General features: G+C 49.8%; 2 protein-coding genes across 2 annotated transcripts in view; both read right to left on the minus strand.

The window, feature by feature from the left end:
• Positions 1-248: 248 nt before the first annotated feature.
• DMRT3 (doublesex and mab-3 related transcription factor 3) lies at positions 249-9,416 on the minus strand. The gene is made up of 2 exons (XM_054177905.1): positions 8,975-9,416; positions 249-1,281 (listed from the first exon to the last, which is right to left on the minus strand). Exons 1-2 carry the CDS (start codon positions 9,414-9,416, stop codon positions 317-319), a joined length of 1,407 nt encoding a protein of 468 aa, XP_054033880.1. The 3' UTR covers positions 249-316.
• A 5,664-nt stretch (positions 9,417-15,080) lies between these two features.
• Positions 15,081-17,002, minus strand: part of DMRT1 (doublesex and mab-3 related transcription factor 1) — a 58,476-nt gene continuing 56,554 nt past the window's right edge. The window contains exon 5 of the mRNA XM_054177906.1: positions 15,081-15,217. Within this exon, the coding sequence (XP_054033881.1) occupies positions 15,081-15,217 (137 nt within the window). The remainder of the gene's footprint in view (positions 15,218-17,002) is intronic.

Consider the following 17,002-nt stretch of genomic DNA (forward strand, 5'->3'; position numbering starts at 1 on the left):
TTTTTTCTGAGTTAAGGAACAAAGTAGACCTTGGGCTTCTGTTTCCATTACAACTCTTCCAGAGTCCCATAACCGTTAACCGTAAAGTCTTCCTTTGCAACACATGCTCAGCAGTAAAGCCAGAGTATTGCTATTTGGCGTTATCCAGTGAAGTGCAAGAAATTAAATAAGTTATGTCTTTATTGCTATAGTACAATACCAAGCAAAGTCACTTTTTAATACAATTGCAAGGGTGCAATTGTAGTGTGTCCCTCCTCTTAGGGCCCAGTAGTTCAGCTGCACTGCAAGGAACAGATATCATGTGTCAAATGTCAGTCTAAGAAGATGTGTTGAGTATTCTTGAATCTGATGAATCAGACCTTTCATCATATTCATCTTCTGTGTAAATTGGTTGCTTAGACACAATCGGGCACCCATCATCAGGGATTGAGATCCTAGGATCTTCTGAGGAGCGGGAAGGAAGGACAGGTGAGCTTCGGAAAACACTGGTTGAGTTGCTTGAGAAAGGACTGACATACTGAGACCGCAGCTGGTACTGCTGCTGCAGTGTCATGGTATTCCACAGTGTGACATCATTGGGCAAGAAGGGGCTGGACTGGTTTCTTGCCAAAGTGTTCCTCAGCATCAGTGGGTAGCGTGGAGGCTGAGGGAAAGGGTGCTGCAGAGGTACAGCCAGAGGATTTGGCACAACATTACTGGAATCAGCAGAAAACCTCAGTGTGTCAGGAACCCTAAATGCTGAGCCCACAGACCACTTGGAAGAGGAAATAGGGTATGAACTCAGCGTGTGTTCAAAAATGTGCCCGTTAGAAGGTAAAACAAGACCATCAGATTCTGCAGAAGTTCTCTCCCCACTCATCACTGAAGATCGACTGGACAGAAGAACCTCTACAGCACTCACCAGATCACCGCCGCACCCCTTCAGGATCAGCTCCAGTACAGTTGGCTTTTGGTTAGGGAAGATCTTTTTCAAGACATCAAGTGGAGGTCTGTTGGCTTTCAAACTGAAAGGTAAAGAAACTGTCCCAGAAGGACCTTCTATCAGGAGGTGGTTCTGCTCTGGGTGGTACTTGGGGCTGTCTGGATGGCTCTCTGCGTTTCCACCATTTTTCTGAACAGCATAACCAACCTCATCCACTGAAACAATTTCAGGACTTTCAGGGGTGAAACAGCTTTTGGCTTTAGTCATATCTGGGGAACTCCTTTGGTCTGTGTCTTTGTCACTGTAGGTCTCAGCATTGTCTGCTCCACTGGCATCACCCAACCGCTCCTCATTCATGTCTGCAAAGAGAAGGCATAGAAATGAATGAAACACTGAGGCTAAAAGTCTTTGCAGACATTTAAGGATGCAGTCTTCTTGAAGTGAACAGAGCAGAATCCTAGAGGAGAAAAAACAAAACAAAACAAAAATGTTTCACAGAGACCCTGATATAGTTAAGGTCCTCATGAAAACAAAACAGCAAAAGAATAACGTGACCTGGTCTAAACATTTTATGCTGCCTTACAGATATCTGTCTCATTCTCCCATGTACAAGAAAAGCATTGGTCATTTTTCTGCTGCATCAAATATGCTGCATACAGGACAGGAACACACCATCCAAGTGTAAGCTACTTCAGAGGAACTTCAGCATTTTCACATCATAATTCCTCACTAGCACTATCTCACTTGAGCTTGGGCTCAAAATATCCAGAGGGAACTTGTGAGACCAAAATTCTTTCGCCAAGCCCAACCGTGCTGGTGGAACAACTCCATCACAACTGCTGGCTGAAGGTTAAAGTCTTCAAATAAACAAGCAAATTCTAATTATGGCTCTGCAGAAAATTGTTCCTTCCCCAGCAACAATTTCAGGGGCTTTTCCCAAACCCTAGAACACAGCTGATGCCTTGATCCATTCCAGCATAGAATCTAGAACAATCTGGTTTGAAAGAGGACTTCTAAAAGGCATGTGGTCCTACCTCCTGTTCAAAGCAGGAGAAACCTTAAATAGAGAGCAGGTTGCTCATGTTTCTGCTCAGCTGAGTTTTAAATAATTCCAAGGATGGAGACTCAGCAATCTCTCTTAACACTTTTCCAGGTATCCTGTTTTTCATGTGCTGGACTAAGGGCAAGAGATGACTACAAGCCTGAAATCACAGACTCATAAAACACACTGGGTTGGAAAGGACCCCCTGCAGTGAGCAGGGACTTCACCAACTAGATCAGGTTGCTCAGGGCCCCATGAAATTTGTCTTTGAAAGTCTCCATGGATATGGTGTCATAGAATCCTAGAATCATAGAATCATAGAATCAATAAGGTTGGAAAAGACCTCAGAGTTCATCAAGTCCAACATATCACCCAACATCTCATGACTAACTAAGCTATGGCTGCAAGTGCCACGTCCAATCCCCTCTTGAACACCTCCAGGGATGGTGACTCCACCACCTCCCTGGGCAGCCCATTCCAATGACCAATAACTCTTTCTGTGAAGAACTTTCCCCTCACCTCAAGCCTAAACTTCCCCTGGTGCAGCTTGAGATTGTGTCCTCTTGTTCTGCTGCTGGTTGCCTGGGAGAAGAGACCAACCCCTTCCTGGCTACAACCTCCCTTGAGGTAGCTGTAGACAGCAATAAGGTCACCCCTGAGCCTCCTCTTCTCCAGGCTAAACAATCCCAGCTCCCTCAGCCTCTCCTTGTAGGGCTTGTGCTCGAGACCTCTCACCAGCCTCGTTGCCCTTCTCTGTCCACCACATCATTGGGTCTGTTCAGTATTTTTCCTTTCTCATTATAAAGAACTTTCTCCTTATGTCTAATCTAACTCTACCCCGATCCAGTTTAAAACCATGGCTCTTGTCCTGCCACTACATGTCCTTCTAAACAGTCTTTTCCCAGCCTTCGTATAGACATCCTTCAGATATTAAAATGACGCCATCATGTCTTCCTGAACAGCCCCTATTCCTTCAGCCTGTCTTCACAGGAGTGCTCCAGCCCTCTTATCATCTTCATGGTCCTCCTCTGGACCTGCTCCAGCAGGTCTGTGCCCTTTTTGTTTGGAGATGAGGTCTCACCAGAGCAGACTGAAGTGGCAGAATCACCGCTCTCAATCTGATGGCCATGCTTCTTTTGATGCAGCCCAGGATGTGACTGACCTTCTGAGCTGCAATTGCACATTGACTAGTGTCCACCAGAACTCCCAAGTTCTTTTCTGCAGGACCACTCTCAATTTCATCTTCCCACAGGCTCTATCTGTGCTTGGGATTGCCCTGACCTAGATGTGCAACCTTGCGCTTTGCCTTCTTGAACCTCGTGAGATTCTCCACTGCCCACTTCTCTAGCCTGTCTAGGTCACTCTAGATGGCATCCCAAACATCCCATTGACCACACTGTTTCCAGATGGACATGCAAAAATCTATGGTCACTTGGTAACGTCTAGCTTGGTAATGTCTAGCTAGAGTATAGAAACTTTTGAAATAAGACTGCTGGTCAGAAAGAAGCGAAGAAAAGTTGACAATTTTCACAGTTTATGAAGGAGGTGAACAATGTACTTCCTTGAGATTCTTCACAGTTATTTCCCAAGAATGCTGTTCTGCTGGCCTTCATCAAGGATAATCTCCCTGTGAAGCATCCAGTGTCTGGGGAAAGGGTCATTTGTCCAGGCTGTGAGCAACAGAGCCGCCTTTAACTGTTAAACACTATGTGCAGAAGCACATACAACTGTTTGATTGATTTCCCAAGTCCCTAGTGATCAGTGAAACTAGATAAAGCAGCTGTAAGGATCGAGCACAGGTTCCCAAAGCATGCTGATGCTCATTCCTGTCCAATCAAGATGGAAGAAGTAAAAGCTTGAAAGCACCTGGGCCTCACTGCTCACCACAGGCTGCCTCAGTATCACCCCAGGAAAAGGTTGGGTGTTGTCCCATGGAAAGGACTAAGTTTAGTGTTGAACAGAGCAGCTCAAAACAAACTCTGTTAGTGCAATTTACCCACCTTGAGGAAGGAGTCAGGGACTGAGCAAGTCAGTGAGAAGCCACTATGCTTATGAGAAGGGGATCTTTAAATAAATACAAGATCCTGTCATAGCACAGCCTAACAGCATGGTAAAGGTACATTATCCTCATGAGGAAGCCTGTGCCAGGCAGCAGGCCATCCTACAGAGTGGTGAGATGCTGCTGGTTTGGGTTGGATGAGCATGGGATTGGAGCTGAGATTATACAGATTCTGTTGCAAAGATCTCACACATTTTTTTTTAGCAGGACAACCTGGTTTGGCTACTTGTTTTTATATTAATTATGCTCTCCCTCCGGTGCAATAACTCTTCATGTAGGCATATTATGTGTGCTCTTCCTTATACACCCATCTCACCAGTCTTGCTTTAGCAGCCAAAGGGAAATGAAGGAAGTCTTTGCTGGTAGCAAACTGTCAACATATATCGTTTGTGGAGGTGGTAAGATCTCAGCATAGCTCATCCATTATTTGGAAAAAAAAGTGAGGCTCACGCTATCTTTCCCTCCTAATTCCTTCACATGTTCATAATTATAGATTTAAGAGGGGAAGGTAAAAATAATTCGTGTCTGAGTGAATGGGCATTTACACACTGAAGGCTTATGGTGGTCAGTTGCAACAGCTAATCACCATTGTCCCTGTCTTGCCAGAGTTAGAGAGGCATTTAAAGGAGGTAATAGTCCTGCCTTCCACATAAGCAGATTGCACTGTAGTACCTAGCATTAACAAATGTACTACATGCAGGTAAAGCTTATTTCACAATGTATCTTCATGGGCTAATAACAAGTAGTATTGGGGAGCACATATATGCTTTTTTTTTTTTTTAATAAAATAAAATATCAGATTAGATCTCCCTCATACGTTCCTTGATCCTTACCACTTATTATTTTTATGCTGTTTCAGATTTGCTTAATTTTCATTACCTTTAAAAGTACCTTATAAGGTTTGGCTAAAGATTTTCTTCAAATTCTGAAAAGTTTGCTTCTTTATCACTAGAAGACTGCACCAATCCCGATTCTCAGCCTTGCACAGGGACAGCACAGATCACAGCAGTGCATCTCACCAGGCCATTAGGCTCAGAGCCTGACCCACAAAATGACATTTCAGTGATTCAAAGCAAACGCTGCTATTAAGACAAGGAGGATTTTCCTCTGTTGCTGTACACTGACTTTGAGTGAGTTTCTCCTTTTTTTTTTTTTTTTTTTTTTTTTTTTTCCCTCTGCCCTCTGCCTTTTTGAGAACTGTTCTCGCCTGCAGCGTGAAAAGAGTTGTTTCTTCCCCATCTTAGGTGTCCCCAACCCTATGCTCCCTATGGGTCGAGCGGCCACTGCCTGCTCACCTGGCCGGCTCCACATGGTTCCCCGCCTGGCAGGTAGTGTTTTGACTCCGCTTTTTCCTCACGACTTCCCTGCTGTGTTCAGTGCTCAGGGAGAGCCAGGCGGAAAGCTGCGGGAACTGATTCCACCTCTTCACCGGAATCACCCAGATTAGCTGTTTCGTTTGTTTAAAACCAGCACAATACAGCACTCGTTAAATAAACAAAGAATTGGGGAAATACATTGTAAATGTCCTTGTGTGGGAACTGAATTGTAGGAATATTGCACACGTATTAATCCAAAATGCCTGTCTTTTCTGGTGCATTTTTTTGTGGTTGTTGTTTGTTTTTATTCAGAATATACAACCCGCTGCTCGTAGCCAAAGATTTTTCACACCACTCATAAACTGCACGTGAGAGTGTTCTACCTAGTTTATAAGAAAGAAATCTCCCCCTCAGACTTTTTTATGTTTGTGGGGTTTGGGTGTTGTGTTTTAGTTCAGTTGTTGTGGTGATGGTTGTTCCCCGCACACATACACGCTTTCAATTTCAAATTGCTTGCATTCGGGTGTTCATTTTGGGGAAACGAGGGAAATTTGTTTCTTATCAATACAAACGACAGGGAGTAATCACCAAATAACATGCATGCAGAGACAGATAGTAGCAGAGGTACAATGCAAACACGCTAAGCACAGTACATCGAGAGAACTCTTCCATGCATTTCACGGTAAAATCTACACTCATAAATAAAGCTGCTACGAACTTGGACCAATGTACACCCAAATTTTTCCTTGCTTATTTATATGTTCAGGATCATGAGTCAACTATTTGAAAGGGGCCAAATAAAAATAAAATGGGTGAGAGTAATAAACTATTGTCCTCAAGTTAATGACTTGTCTGGAAAACTTGGTCTAATACTTGGAATCAAATTTGGTTCCTTGATATTCCCACTGCTGACTCTCGGCTAAAACAGCTTGCACTTTGATGGTTAGGACAGCTCTCTCTGCAACAGAGATTTTCTTACAGCCTAAAAACATCTGCTACTTTTTCTATTTTTAGAAAGGACTTAGACCAAGACTAGCACAAAACCAAATGAACCTAAGGTCATATAAAACTTACAAGGTTGGAGGGGGTTTGTGGGTTTGGGTTTGGCTTGGGTTGTTCTGTTTCTTTGGTTTTCTTTGTTTTGTTTTGGGTTTTAATTTACCGGATTTTTGTTCTGTTTGGCTGTTTGTTTGGGTTTTAAAACAATTTTCACTCTAGGCTTTCCCTTCCTGTTTTCAAAGGTCTAAGGTGTTTGTAGAAGACTAGCCACTATTCCCCAACGAGCACAGAGACTATTGCATTGCATTAAGAAACTGGTTCCAAAAGACTCAGAATAATTCTTTATTAATTGTGCACAGGCCTTGATAATTCTACTAAGACAGAGAAATGTAACATGGGCTCGCACGGGAGATGAAAGCTCATGAGCAACAGTATCAGAAGGAGGAACTGTTCCGGGTTAGCATAGGCAGATGCACCGGGGATAGTTTTTAAGTGCTTTATTTGCACAGAACAGAACTTTGCAGGTGTCCCATTTAAATGGCCTGTTCTGGCAAGAATAAAAATAAATTAATCCAATTCTACTGTACATCGGGGGAAACCTACTCTATACTGAAGAAAAACAAACAAACCAAAACAAAAGCAAAATAAAACAAACAAACAAATACACTATAAAAAAAAAAAAAAAAACCACAAAAAAAAAACCCCACACCTTCCAGAAGATTAACGTCCTGGAGGGGTTAGAAACGTGACAGACTGGGGGAGCAAACAGCTACATCCTCTGAGGACAGTTTTAAAGCAGGGAGAGGGGGGAAAAAGAAAACCCTGCCTTCGGAACACTCGGGGCGGCTGGAAATTAACAGGATATGTTTAAATAGCGTACGGTGGCAAGTGACAGGCGGACCCGAAGAGAATTTTCCGCGATGCGATCACGCATTCCCAGGTCCACAAAAGCGGGGGGAGAACCCTCTGCAACAACTAGAGACGGGGACGCCGAGCCTGTGCAAGCGGAGCTATTTCCTGGCTTCCCCAGCCCCACCTTGATCCCGAGGTGCCCCGGCACCCCCAGACCAGCTTCCCTGCGGGCGAGGTTGGGCCCACGGCGGCGCTGCGGGATGTGATTTATTAAGGTCTTCTCCGTTGTTTTCTTTCCCCTCCGTAAAGCTGTTAGCAGAAAGTGCTGACTGGCTGGCAAGGAAGAATTTCTCATCAATACACTCTGATTGTATTTTGCAAACAAAATGCCTGTTGCTTGGTAACATTTCACTTGAGCCTGACCTTCCTCAAAAGTTATTGCTATCAGATTCGATTTACACTGTCCTCTCGTGATTACTGTAATCTTTTAAACTGAGAAGTTCATATATCAGGGGGAAGAAAAGTTGGCCGTGCAAGTCAATACCATGCCTACGCGCACGATTTATATCTTGCTGGTGAAGTTTATTTGTTTCACTTTCTGGGGGGTTTCCCTCTTCCCCCTTCCCTCCCCTCTCCCCCCCCCCCCCCCCGGCCTTTCCCCCTGCCCAGATCCCACCTCCACACGGTCCCTGTCCGGGCCAAGTGCCGGCGGGACGCCGCGTCCAACTGCGACCAGGCGCAAATTCGGGGTGCGGAAGTACTTCAGAGCCTCGGACCTGGGGAAAGGCCGAAGACACCGAGGCGAGATGCAGGGGCAGAAAAGGGGAGAGGGCGGGTAAATGATGCCAAGGGCCCCCCAAGGGGACTTGGGGTCTCAGACCAGCGACATGCTCGCCGGGACGGGTTGGCTTGATGCCTATGCCTTCAGAGAGACCCTGAGCTTCCGCACACCGCCCCGCGGGGATTCGGCAGCCCGACAGCGAGTCGCAAGGAGCCAAGACCTGTGGGAGTTCCGGATTCTGCCGTCCTGGGCACTGGGTAAAATTTCGTCGCAGTCGTTGCTTTTGAACGGAGCGGGCTGCCCGCTCCCGCTCAGGCAGGGGAAGGGGGCGGAGGCTGTGGAGCGTTAGTTTTGAGCCCAGAAATGTATGTTACCGGTAGGTCTCACTCAAATTGCCGGTTGCGGGCGGCAGTTGCCACCGCCCGCCAGAGACGCGCCAGTGTAGGAAGAAAGCAAAGAACGACGGGTAGCCCCGTTAATTCCCTTTCGCCCACTCGGCCTTGCTCCGGCAGAAACTATCTGGTACCCGACGCCGCTTGTGCCCCGCAGTACCCTGTAGTAGTTTTGTCCTGGATGAGGCCGAGGTGCGGGAAGCCGAGGACAGATTCAGCAGCCTCAGAGGGACTGCGAATGGCAGAGGGACAAATGGGTGTGATCCACAGACGATTTGGTGACTTCCCGGCCGTCACTGGAAAGGAGCCCAGAAGCAGCACGTAAGGGAGCCGCAGCGGCAGCCTTCGCTCGTCTCGGCTCGCCGCGGCTGCGACCGCGGATGGAACACCTGGCGGCTCCTTACTTTTTAAGAGCGACAAAATGCACCGCCAGGGCTTTCCCTCTTTCCCGTGGCGTCCGTCGGAGGAAGGGAAAGCTCTCGACCCTGCTTTCCCGAGGTGCTCACCCCTTAAGACCCGTTCGCCGGCGTCCCGGCTCGGGTGTTGACCTCCCTCCTCCTCCCCGGGCCCCATGCACGCACCCACACCCTGCAGTGACAGTCGGACCTCACCTGCCTTGGGGAGCGGCCCCGGGAGCGCGGGGGGCGGCTCGGCGGCCCAGTGCAGGGCGGCGGCGGCGGCGGCCAGCTCGGCAGGAGCTCGCGGCGGCCCGGCGCAGGGCGGTGGCCCAGGCGGCGGGGCGGAGGACTCGGCGCTGCCCGGCGGCCCTGGGAGGGCGCGCAGGGAGTCCGGGAGAAGGCTCTCCAGGCTCTCGTTGGCTTGCTGCCGACGGAGCGCCACCTGCGCGGCCATCACCCTCTGCCGCTCGATGATGAGGATGCACTTCTCGCAGGTGCAGTCCTTGAACCGGCAGTAGCGCTTGTGGCCCTTCAACCAAGACAGCACGCCGTGGTTGCGGCACCGGGCACACTTGGGCGTCCGCTGCAGCGGAGCCCGCGGCGGCTGCGACACCGGGCCGCCCATGTAGAGGTACGGGGAGCCGTAGCCGTTCATTCTCGCGGGAGGAGTCCAACCGGCTCCGGGGCGGAGAAGGGGGCAGCGGGAGCGGGCTGAGGCCGGCGCGGCGGAAGAAAGAAGGCGGACGGCTTTGCCCTAGGACTTCGCGGGGGGCGCGGCCCTGGCCACAGGCCGGCGTGGGTAGCCGCCGCCTGCCGTGGTGGCACCGGCGGGCAGAGCGCTACCGCCGGCCGGATCCACACTGCCGCTGTCCGCGCCGCCTCGCCGAGCCCAGCGCCCCTCCGCCCCCGCCCCCCGCCCGCCCCCCTCCGCCACCCTCCTTCCCCACCGCCCCCAGGGAGGATGGAGGAGAGAAAGGGGGGGGTGAAGGAAGGCTGGGGGTGGGGGGAGTCTCTACCCTGCAGTCGGTGGCCGCGGCGGCGCTGCCCGTGCCGTGACGAAGGGGTACTTCCCCCAGCAGGCCAGAACTGGGGATGATGCCACCCACCCGCGCCCCCCGCACAGATCACCCCGCGAAAGAAACCGGAGTTAGGAGCGAGCTGGAGCTGTGAGGTTTTCCCGGACTGTAGCCCGGCCTCGCTGGACCAGGAGCTCAAAGTTCGTGCAAGGTGTTTGGATTCTGGGCATGAGCCCCTCGAACACCCCACAGGATATTGCGAGTGGTGATAATGTGTGTGGCTGCTGTCATAACTCTGTCTGTAAACCAGCGCCGTGAGGGTTTTTAAGTCCAAAGTTCTATCTAAGTTTTGAAGCCGCGAGAAGCTGTCCCGGAGCCGTAACTGCCCGGGTGCGGGAGCTGCCCGGGAGCAGCCGTACTGTGCCCCTGTCCCCGCACGATTGCGCCGATAATCTGCGAGCCAACTACCCGCCCCAGCGCCATCCGCTGCCCTTCTGCATCCCTTGCCAAGACAGCTACCTAAATGCCAACAGTGAGAATGGCAGGTCTAATTCAGGACAAGCTAGATTGCTTGCAACCCATTTGTTGATGAGTCCGATGAGGCAGAGCGACAATTTTAATTTATCTCCATCACTAGGGAGGTTTCTCGCCGAAACAGTGATATTTCCAGTATAGCCGCGAGAAGACAAAATATTAATGTAATATATTAGTAAAAGAAAGTGTAGGAATATCGGCTGGGGGAAAAAAAAAATCATCACGGGTGTTTTATCTGCCTGAGCAGTGGTACTTAGCAGCACAGAATCCGTGGGTAGGTAGGGGCTGCTGCCCGTTTCGCTGCCCCAAGATCTCCCCTGCTCTTCCCAGGCATTTTCTCCACTTTAACCGCTACAAGGAATAAACCACGTACAAGGGTATGTAATTAGAAAATCATATTTTAATTTCAGCAAGCATTTCGCCAGAGAGAATAAAATGCACGGCATGTATTATTAAGTTATTTGAGTGGTATTTCGTTACTTGATTCTTCTCCTAATTGCTTTTCTACTTCTAGTGGAAGAGCGACTCAGGGACATCTCATTCCCCAAGGCCGTGTGCAGGGTGTGAGGGAGAATGAAACGCCCGTGGGTCAACTGCGCCAGGGAGGGGAGGTGAATCGTGTCAAGTGCGGGGAGCAGCCCGTTTTCTCTCAGCGCCAGAGGGACCTCCCTTTTCGTGCGCCCGGGCAGTCCTGCATCCGCCGCGCTGCCAACCGGCTCCCCCCAGGGGCATCTCACACAGGCTCGTGGGTCCGTGTCACTCTATGTGAGAGAACAAACCAATGGTGCCTCCTCCGCGGGCCAGATAAACATTCAACTATCCCAAAACTGCAAGGGGCGCGTAAAAGACCATGTGCCTTGGGAATCCGTTTCGCCACAACGAAGAAGTGGGGTGCAAGTGTCGGGGCGGGGTGTGGGGATTGGGGGGGGCAGAGGTGCAAGACTTCTCGCCGGCGAGCCGATGAGAGGCCCGAGGGTCGCCTCCGCACCGCAGCCGCCAAGCGGGCGAGCGCTGCCGGCTCCCAGGCCGGGCTGCCCCGGCGCGGCCGCGGGCTGGCTCAGGACCGGGGGCCCCTCTCTCGCTTGGCTGCACCCCGGGAGTTTCGGCTGAAGTACCCGTTTGATATAGTGGGTAATCCTTTTCTCATACTTGATGGGAATGCTTCCCGTGTTCTAGTATTTGACAACATCTCCCCATAGGGCCAGGTTGGTATTTATGTTAGGAAAACGTCCCCTGCTTGAAAGTCTATTGTAACTCAACACCTGACAACCTCGACTCCCATTTCTGCTTGCAAAAAAGGTTTATTCAAGCACGTAATGGGATCCTAGCAGAAGGCTTTTCAGAAGAAGGGGCTGTAGTAAACTGCACCACATGAACTCGGTTTCCAGGGCTATTAAGCTTTTAATTGGAAAATAGCAGAGAAAATTTCAAGGCGACTATAACGTGTTAGCAGTTAGCGCCCAGAAGAATAGACTGGAAGAGAATAAGTGTGCGAAACATATGCTCCACGTAACATTCAGCAGAAAGGACCCAGCTCCGCTAAAGACACCATCTTCTAAAGACCCCATCTTCCCGCGCCAGAAACGCTGATGGACTGGGCGAAGGCAGGACGCTGGCTGGAAAGTCAAAACCGTCTCGAATCGCCTGTTGTTTTACAACTTTTCGATGCGGAGCCGTTTGGCGGGAGACGGCGGTGCCGCCCAGCTGCCGGGACCCGCGTCCGGGCCGACGGGCAACAGCGGCAACCGGGGCCGAGTCCGCCGCGCCGGGGCACTCCTCACCGCTCCTTGGTACCGCAGGCGAGAAGAGTCGGGCCGGGCGAGAGGTTGTTTTTACCGCTGTTTGCACTGCTCTAAAAGGGGAGGGTACATTCGCAGGAATCTGAGTTACCATTGCGGGGGTACTAGTTGCAGGATTAGTTTCAGCCACATCTCACCAATGCGCCTTCAGGCAAAGCCCGCATTACAGGGAAAAGATCGAGGAGCCAATTATCCACGATTTGGCACTCGCAGCGTTTTTCCAAGTAGCTCTGAATGTCCATGTTCTCGTATAATAAAGAGGGAAAGGACCGTATGCCAGACCTGCCGGGCAAGGTGTCAAGGTGTCGCGCTGGAGGGGCCCGAAACTTCATGGCAAACTTCGGGGAAAATAAAATTCTGCACGGAGTCATGCAGGTTTTAGTCAAAGCTGCCCAGCGAGTGGCACGGAACATGCTTTTGAGAGGAATGACATTAATAAAGGTCACCGGTTATCAACCAGCTATAGAGATACTAGGGAAGAGAAAGATCCATAGTGCAGTGGGGGGAAAAAACACATTAAAAAACCCAAACAAAACAAACAAAACCCCCCACCAAACACCCAAACCAACAAAACCAAAGCAACCAGCCAAATAAAATATCCACAAACAAACAAAAAACAAACTCAAAACAAAGGGGGCGGGGGGGCGGAGAAATGAACAAAAACCCCACTCCCCACAAACAACAAAAAAACCCAGACTCCAAACAACAACCAAACAACAAAACCGAACTAAACACGAAAGGCCTGTGGAAACGCTTTCGGTCTCATGGTTCTCTTTGCACACCTCGCGAGCTCTGCTTGGAGCAGCCCCAGAAGAGAAAAGGCGGACACGCGGGGAGCTCCGCGGACACGCAGGGATAACGTAGGACCGCCATGCTCCTGCCCCCTGACGCAGCCGCGTGTCCGGCCGTCGTCGTGTCTCCCCCACCCCGGGGCAACCCACTCAAACTCAGCCCGCCTCGGCCCGTCGCTGCCGGCTAGAACTGCTGCCTTCCCAAAGGAGGGAAAGCCAGACTTTCCGGGAAGGGGCATTCTACATCCCCCAGCTCCTGGCGGGGCGGGGCACGAAGGCCATCCTCCCCTCCCCTCTCAAGTTCACTCTGTAAGTAGGGTTTTACTCCCCTGTCTTCTGAAGGATGCTGCTTATCCTTTCCACAGCTTACCCTTCTCCACAACTTACTCGTCTCATCGCGGCCACCAACCATGCCCCCACTGATCTAGCTAGGTAAAGTGGCAGTGGGACGCGCAGTTTTTGATCCACTCCGCTCCCACCTCACAGGACCAGCATCAGGGTAAGGCTCGCCTCGTTTGTCCCAGGAGCTGCGACCCCGGGGCCCGGCGGGTATAAGTGGGCTCAGGCCCCAATAGCTGAGGCTTGTAAAGTCGGTCCCTCTGTTCCAGAGCTCCCGGAGGGTGCTCGGAACCCGCCGGCAGACCCGTCTCCCGTGCCCTGCACCGATTCTGGGACGGGAGCATCACTCGGAGAGGCTGCGAGACAGCCTGGTGCAGAGGGTGATGCCCCCATACCGGGCGAGCCGGTCCCCGCCGCGGCTGTTCACCCCTCGCTGTGCCCTGCACCCAGTGAAAGGGGCGAGAGATGGGCAGGGAGCCGTGAGACCTCCCCTGTAAATTAAGAAACTGGATTCTAATAACGCTCTAGGGCTGACAAGGAAGGGGTGAAGGAGCGCACCCCGCCTCCATCCCGGTACCATTCCCTCATGCCCTCCGGGGAGCTGAACTGGCAGTACAACGGCGGCAGCAGCAGCAGAGAGAGAAGGGCACGGAGCCGGCTGTGGGCTGACAAGTGTGATAAAATGATCTTCCTTAACTAAACTCGTAAAGCACTGGGCAATAAAACTCAATCTTCTGTAAAATCCAATTAAGTCATTATCTGACTGATTGTATCTTTAATTGAAAACAGAAGTGACAGTAAATTTCTGTGATATATCAGGATCAATCGATACCACTATACGATTCAGCCTCAAGAAGTGATTTATAATGTCAAACCTATATAGGTAACTCCACATTATTCTCTCTAAAACCACTGGTGGATGAAATTAAGAGTAAGTGCATTTAATAAAAAACAAGATGGTCAGGTTATTGATTACAACAGATGGGGGTGAAATCAAATAGATGTTTTCAAAGCACAGAGCGAAGAAAATACAAGTAATTTCTTTTTTTTTTTCTTTTTTTTTTTTTTTTCCCCCCCCCCCCCCCCCCCCCCGTTTTAATACAGCTCAACAAATATACACACAAGAAAATTCGGTCATCAATAAAATTTTTATTTCAGGTACAGCTGCAACTACAGTGAACAATGAATTTTTCTAGACTAGTTTCATTTCGGGCTGGCTTCTGTAACGCAAATAAAGAACACCATAAACCATTTTTAACAAAATAACAAACAGTGAAATTCGCAGTAACTTTTTAGAGACTTATTTACTTGCAGTTTAGATTGCAATCTAAGTCAAGGCACTCAACTGTAATATGCAAAATATGTTAATTTGGCGACACAGAAGAAAGCGCCTGGAGCGGAGCAGCAGCATTAGTCGATAAGGAACCATTAAAAATACATAATGGAATGGTGTTTCCCAGAGATAGGATACCATCACCTCCACCCCTACCCCCCGCGGCGTGAAGCGGGCGGGCACAGGACACTCCGTTATTTCAGCTCCCGCTACCCCGAGCCCCTGCCCGCGTTTCGGCGACACTCTCTCCACTTCAGCCTTCGCCCCACCAGCGGATCCCAGGCCACCAGCGGAGGCGCGGCTCCAGCTTCCCGGCGGCATTAGGGCGGGCTGGGAGCCCGTGTGGCGCCGGGAGCAGCCGGCATCCAGCCCCACACCTGGAGAGAAGAAACCAAACACGTCCCCCCGCCCCGCACCCACCCCCCGCAACCCCCAAGTAGAACAAGCAAACCGTGAACGATGCTGCACCGCCCTGCCCCAGGTTAGGCCCCCCAGGCCGAGCCGCGCCTACTCGTCCTCCAGGCCAGGCCTCACCGCGAAGGCGCCGGGCTCCGGGTGGGGCTCGCACTCCAGCTCCCGCTTCGTGTTCTCGCTGCCGGACAGGCATCTTAGGCCGGAGTCTTGGCTGCTGGCTGGCGAAAACACTGAGAGTGGAGGGAAGAGAGGAAAAAAACACAGCGTCTAAGACACCCCGGGACTAGAGTGGACCCATGTGGGTCTCCCCTCCCTGATTAGAAGCGCAGGGTTCTGTTCCCCCTCACCATGCTGGGATGCCCACCTCCCTCCTCGGGCCAAGGTGAACCCAGTGGAGTAATGAAGACAAGTACAACCCCAAGTCTAGGTGCCACAACCACATCACCCCCCGGAAACCTGCTTACAGACCCCAATGCCTTGGCTCAGGGAACCTGAGGCTAAGGCCGAATATTAAAGAATTTTAAATTAATACAGTCCTAGGAATGGTTGCAACATTGTAATTTGCAGTAGATACAAAAGCCAAGTAAAAGGGTCTCTGACCTTCCTAACCTTAGATGAGTCGAGATCCACCCCCAACACTCCCTTCCTGCCTACCATGAATATAATTAAGGGGAAGCTGCAGTGGTAATTTCTCTCCTCATTAACTTCCTGATTGGTTTCAGGCTCAGGATTCCGGCGGGCAGCAGTCTGTCACCAATTCCAAATGGCCAATCGTTAATACTAATGTTTGTGTAACTAACTGCCAGCATCTGCTATGGCTTCTTGTACAACAGTAATAGTGAAAGGGTAACATTAGTGCTTCCCATGTTAATTCAGATTCTGTTCATCAATAGGAAAATCTATGATGTAATTAGCAAAATGTATTGGTAGTTGAGGCAGTTGGAGAGAACTAAATCCAAGGGCCCCTGACACCTTAATCATCAATACTTAATACATTCTGGATTTTACTGTTTAGTGAAGAATATTACCAGGCTGTGATCTTTTAAAGGAGAACACTGTTTACAACCACTGCCTGTTTTTTAGAAGTCATGATCAGTCTAGTGCAGCCTCGCAAGAACAAAGAGCTGAGGTTTAAACTCTGTTCCCAAATTGCACTGAGCAGCTCCTCCATGCTGAAGCGCTGGGTGCTTGCAGACTCTAGGGACTTCTAGCATGTCTAAAGTTCAATGAAAAAAAGAAAAAGTCAGGCTTGACTTTCACAGACAGGAAAATCCAATGGGATTCACGGACAGTGAACAGCAGCCATCTGGGTTTACCCCATCCCTGGGAAAATGAGAAACAATCTCTTTAAAAGGACCAAAATCCCATTTCTGTAGTATTGTTATATTTCTGCGCTAACTTCAGTTTGCACTTCAGCTTCCTAATTTGTCCTTATTTTGAAGATGATGATGTAAAAAGGTACTACAGAGTTGAGGTCACATGTATTCTTGTGTCTCATTTTCAGTGTTTCCCTATGACTAGACAAAATTGCAATTTCTGTTAGTTTCAGGGAGTTCTGCCCTTTTTTTGACACTGCAGAACCTTGACCTAATGCAAGTCTCCCCTTTGAGGTATGGAAGGGACAAGTAAGGCTCCAGAGTCACCCTGCCAAAGTAGACTCAGCTACTGTCTTTCCAATCTAACATAAAACTTCTCTTTTAACCTGATGAATGGGCTATTAACCCCAATTTTGTCTAGTCATAGGGAAACACTGAAAATGAGACACAAGAATACATGTGACCTCAACTCTGTAGTACCTTTTTACATCATCATCTTCAAAATAAGGACAAATTAGGAAGCTGAAGTGCAAACTGAAGTTAGCGCAGAAATATAACAATACTACAGAAATGGGATTTTGGTCCTTTTAAAGAGATTGTTTTTGCCTGCCAGCCATACATGCTTGGTTTGGATCTGGCTGTATCAGGAGTCATCTCTTTCCCTCCTGAGGTACCTTGCATTACATAACAAACAAACAG

This window comes from Dryobates pubescens, chromosome Z (assembly GCF_014839835.1).
Source record: "Dryobates pubescens isolate bDryPub1 chromosome Z, bDryPub1.pri, whole genome shotgun sequence".
Taxonomy (NCBI): Eukaryota; Metazoa; Chordata; class Aves; order Piciformes; family Picidae; genus Dryobates; species Dryobates pubescens.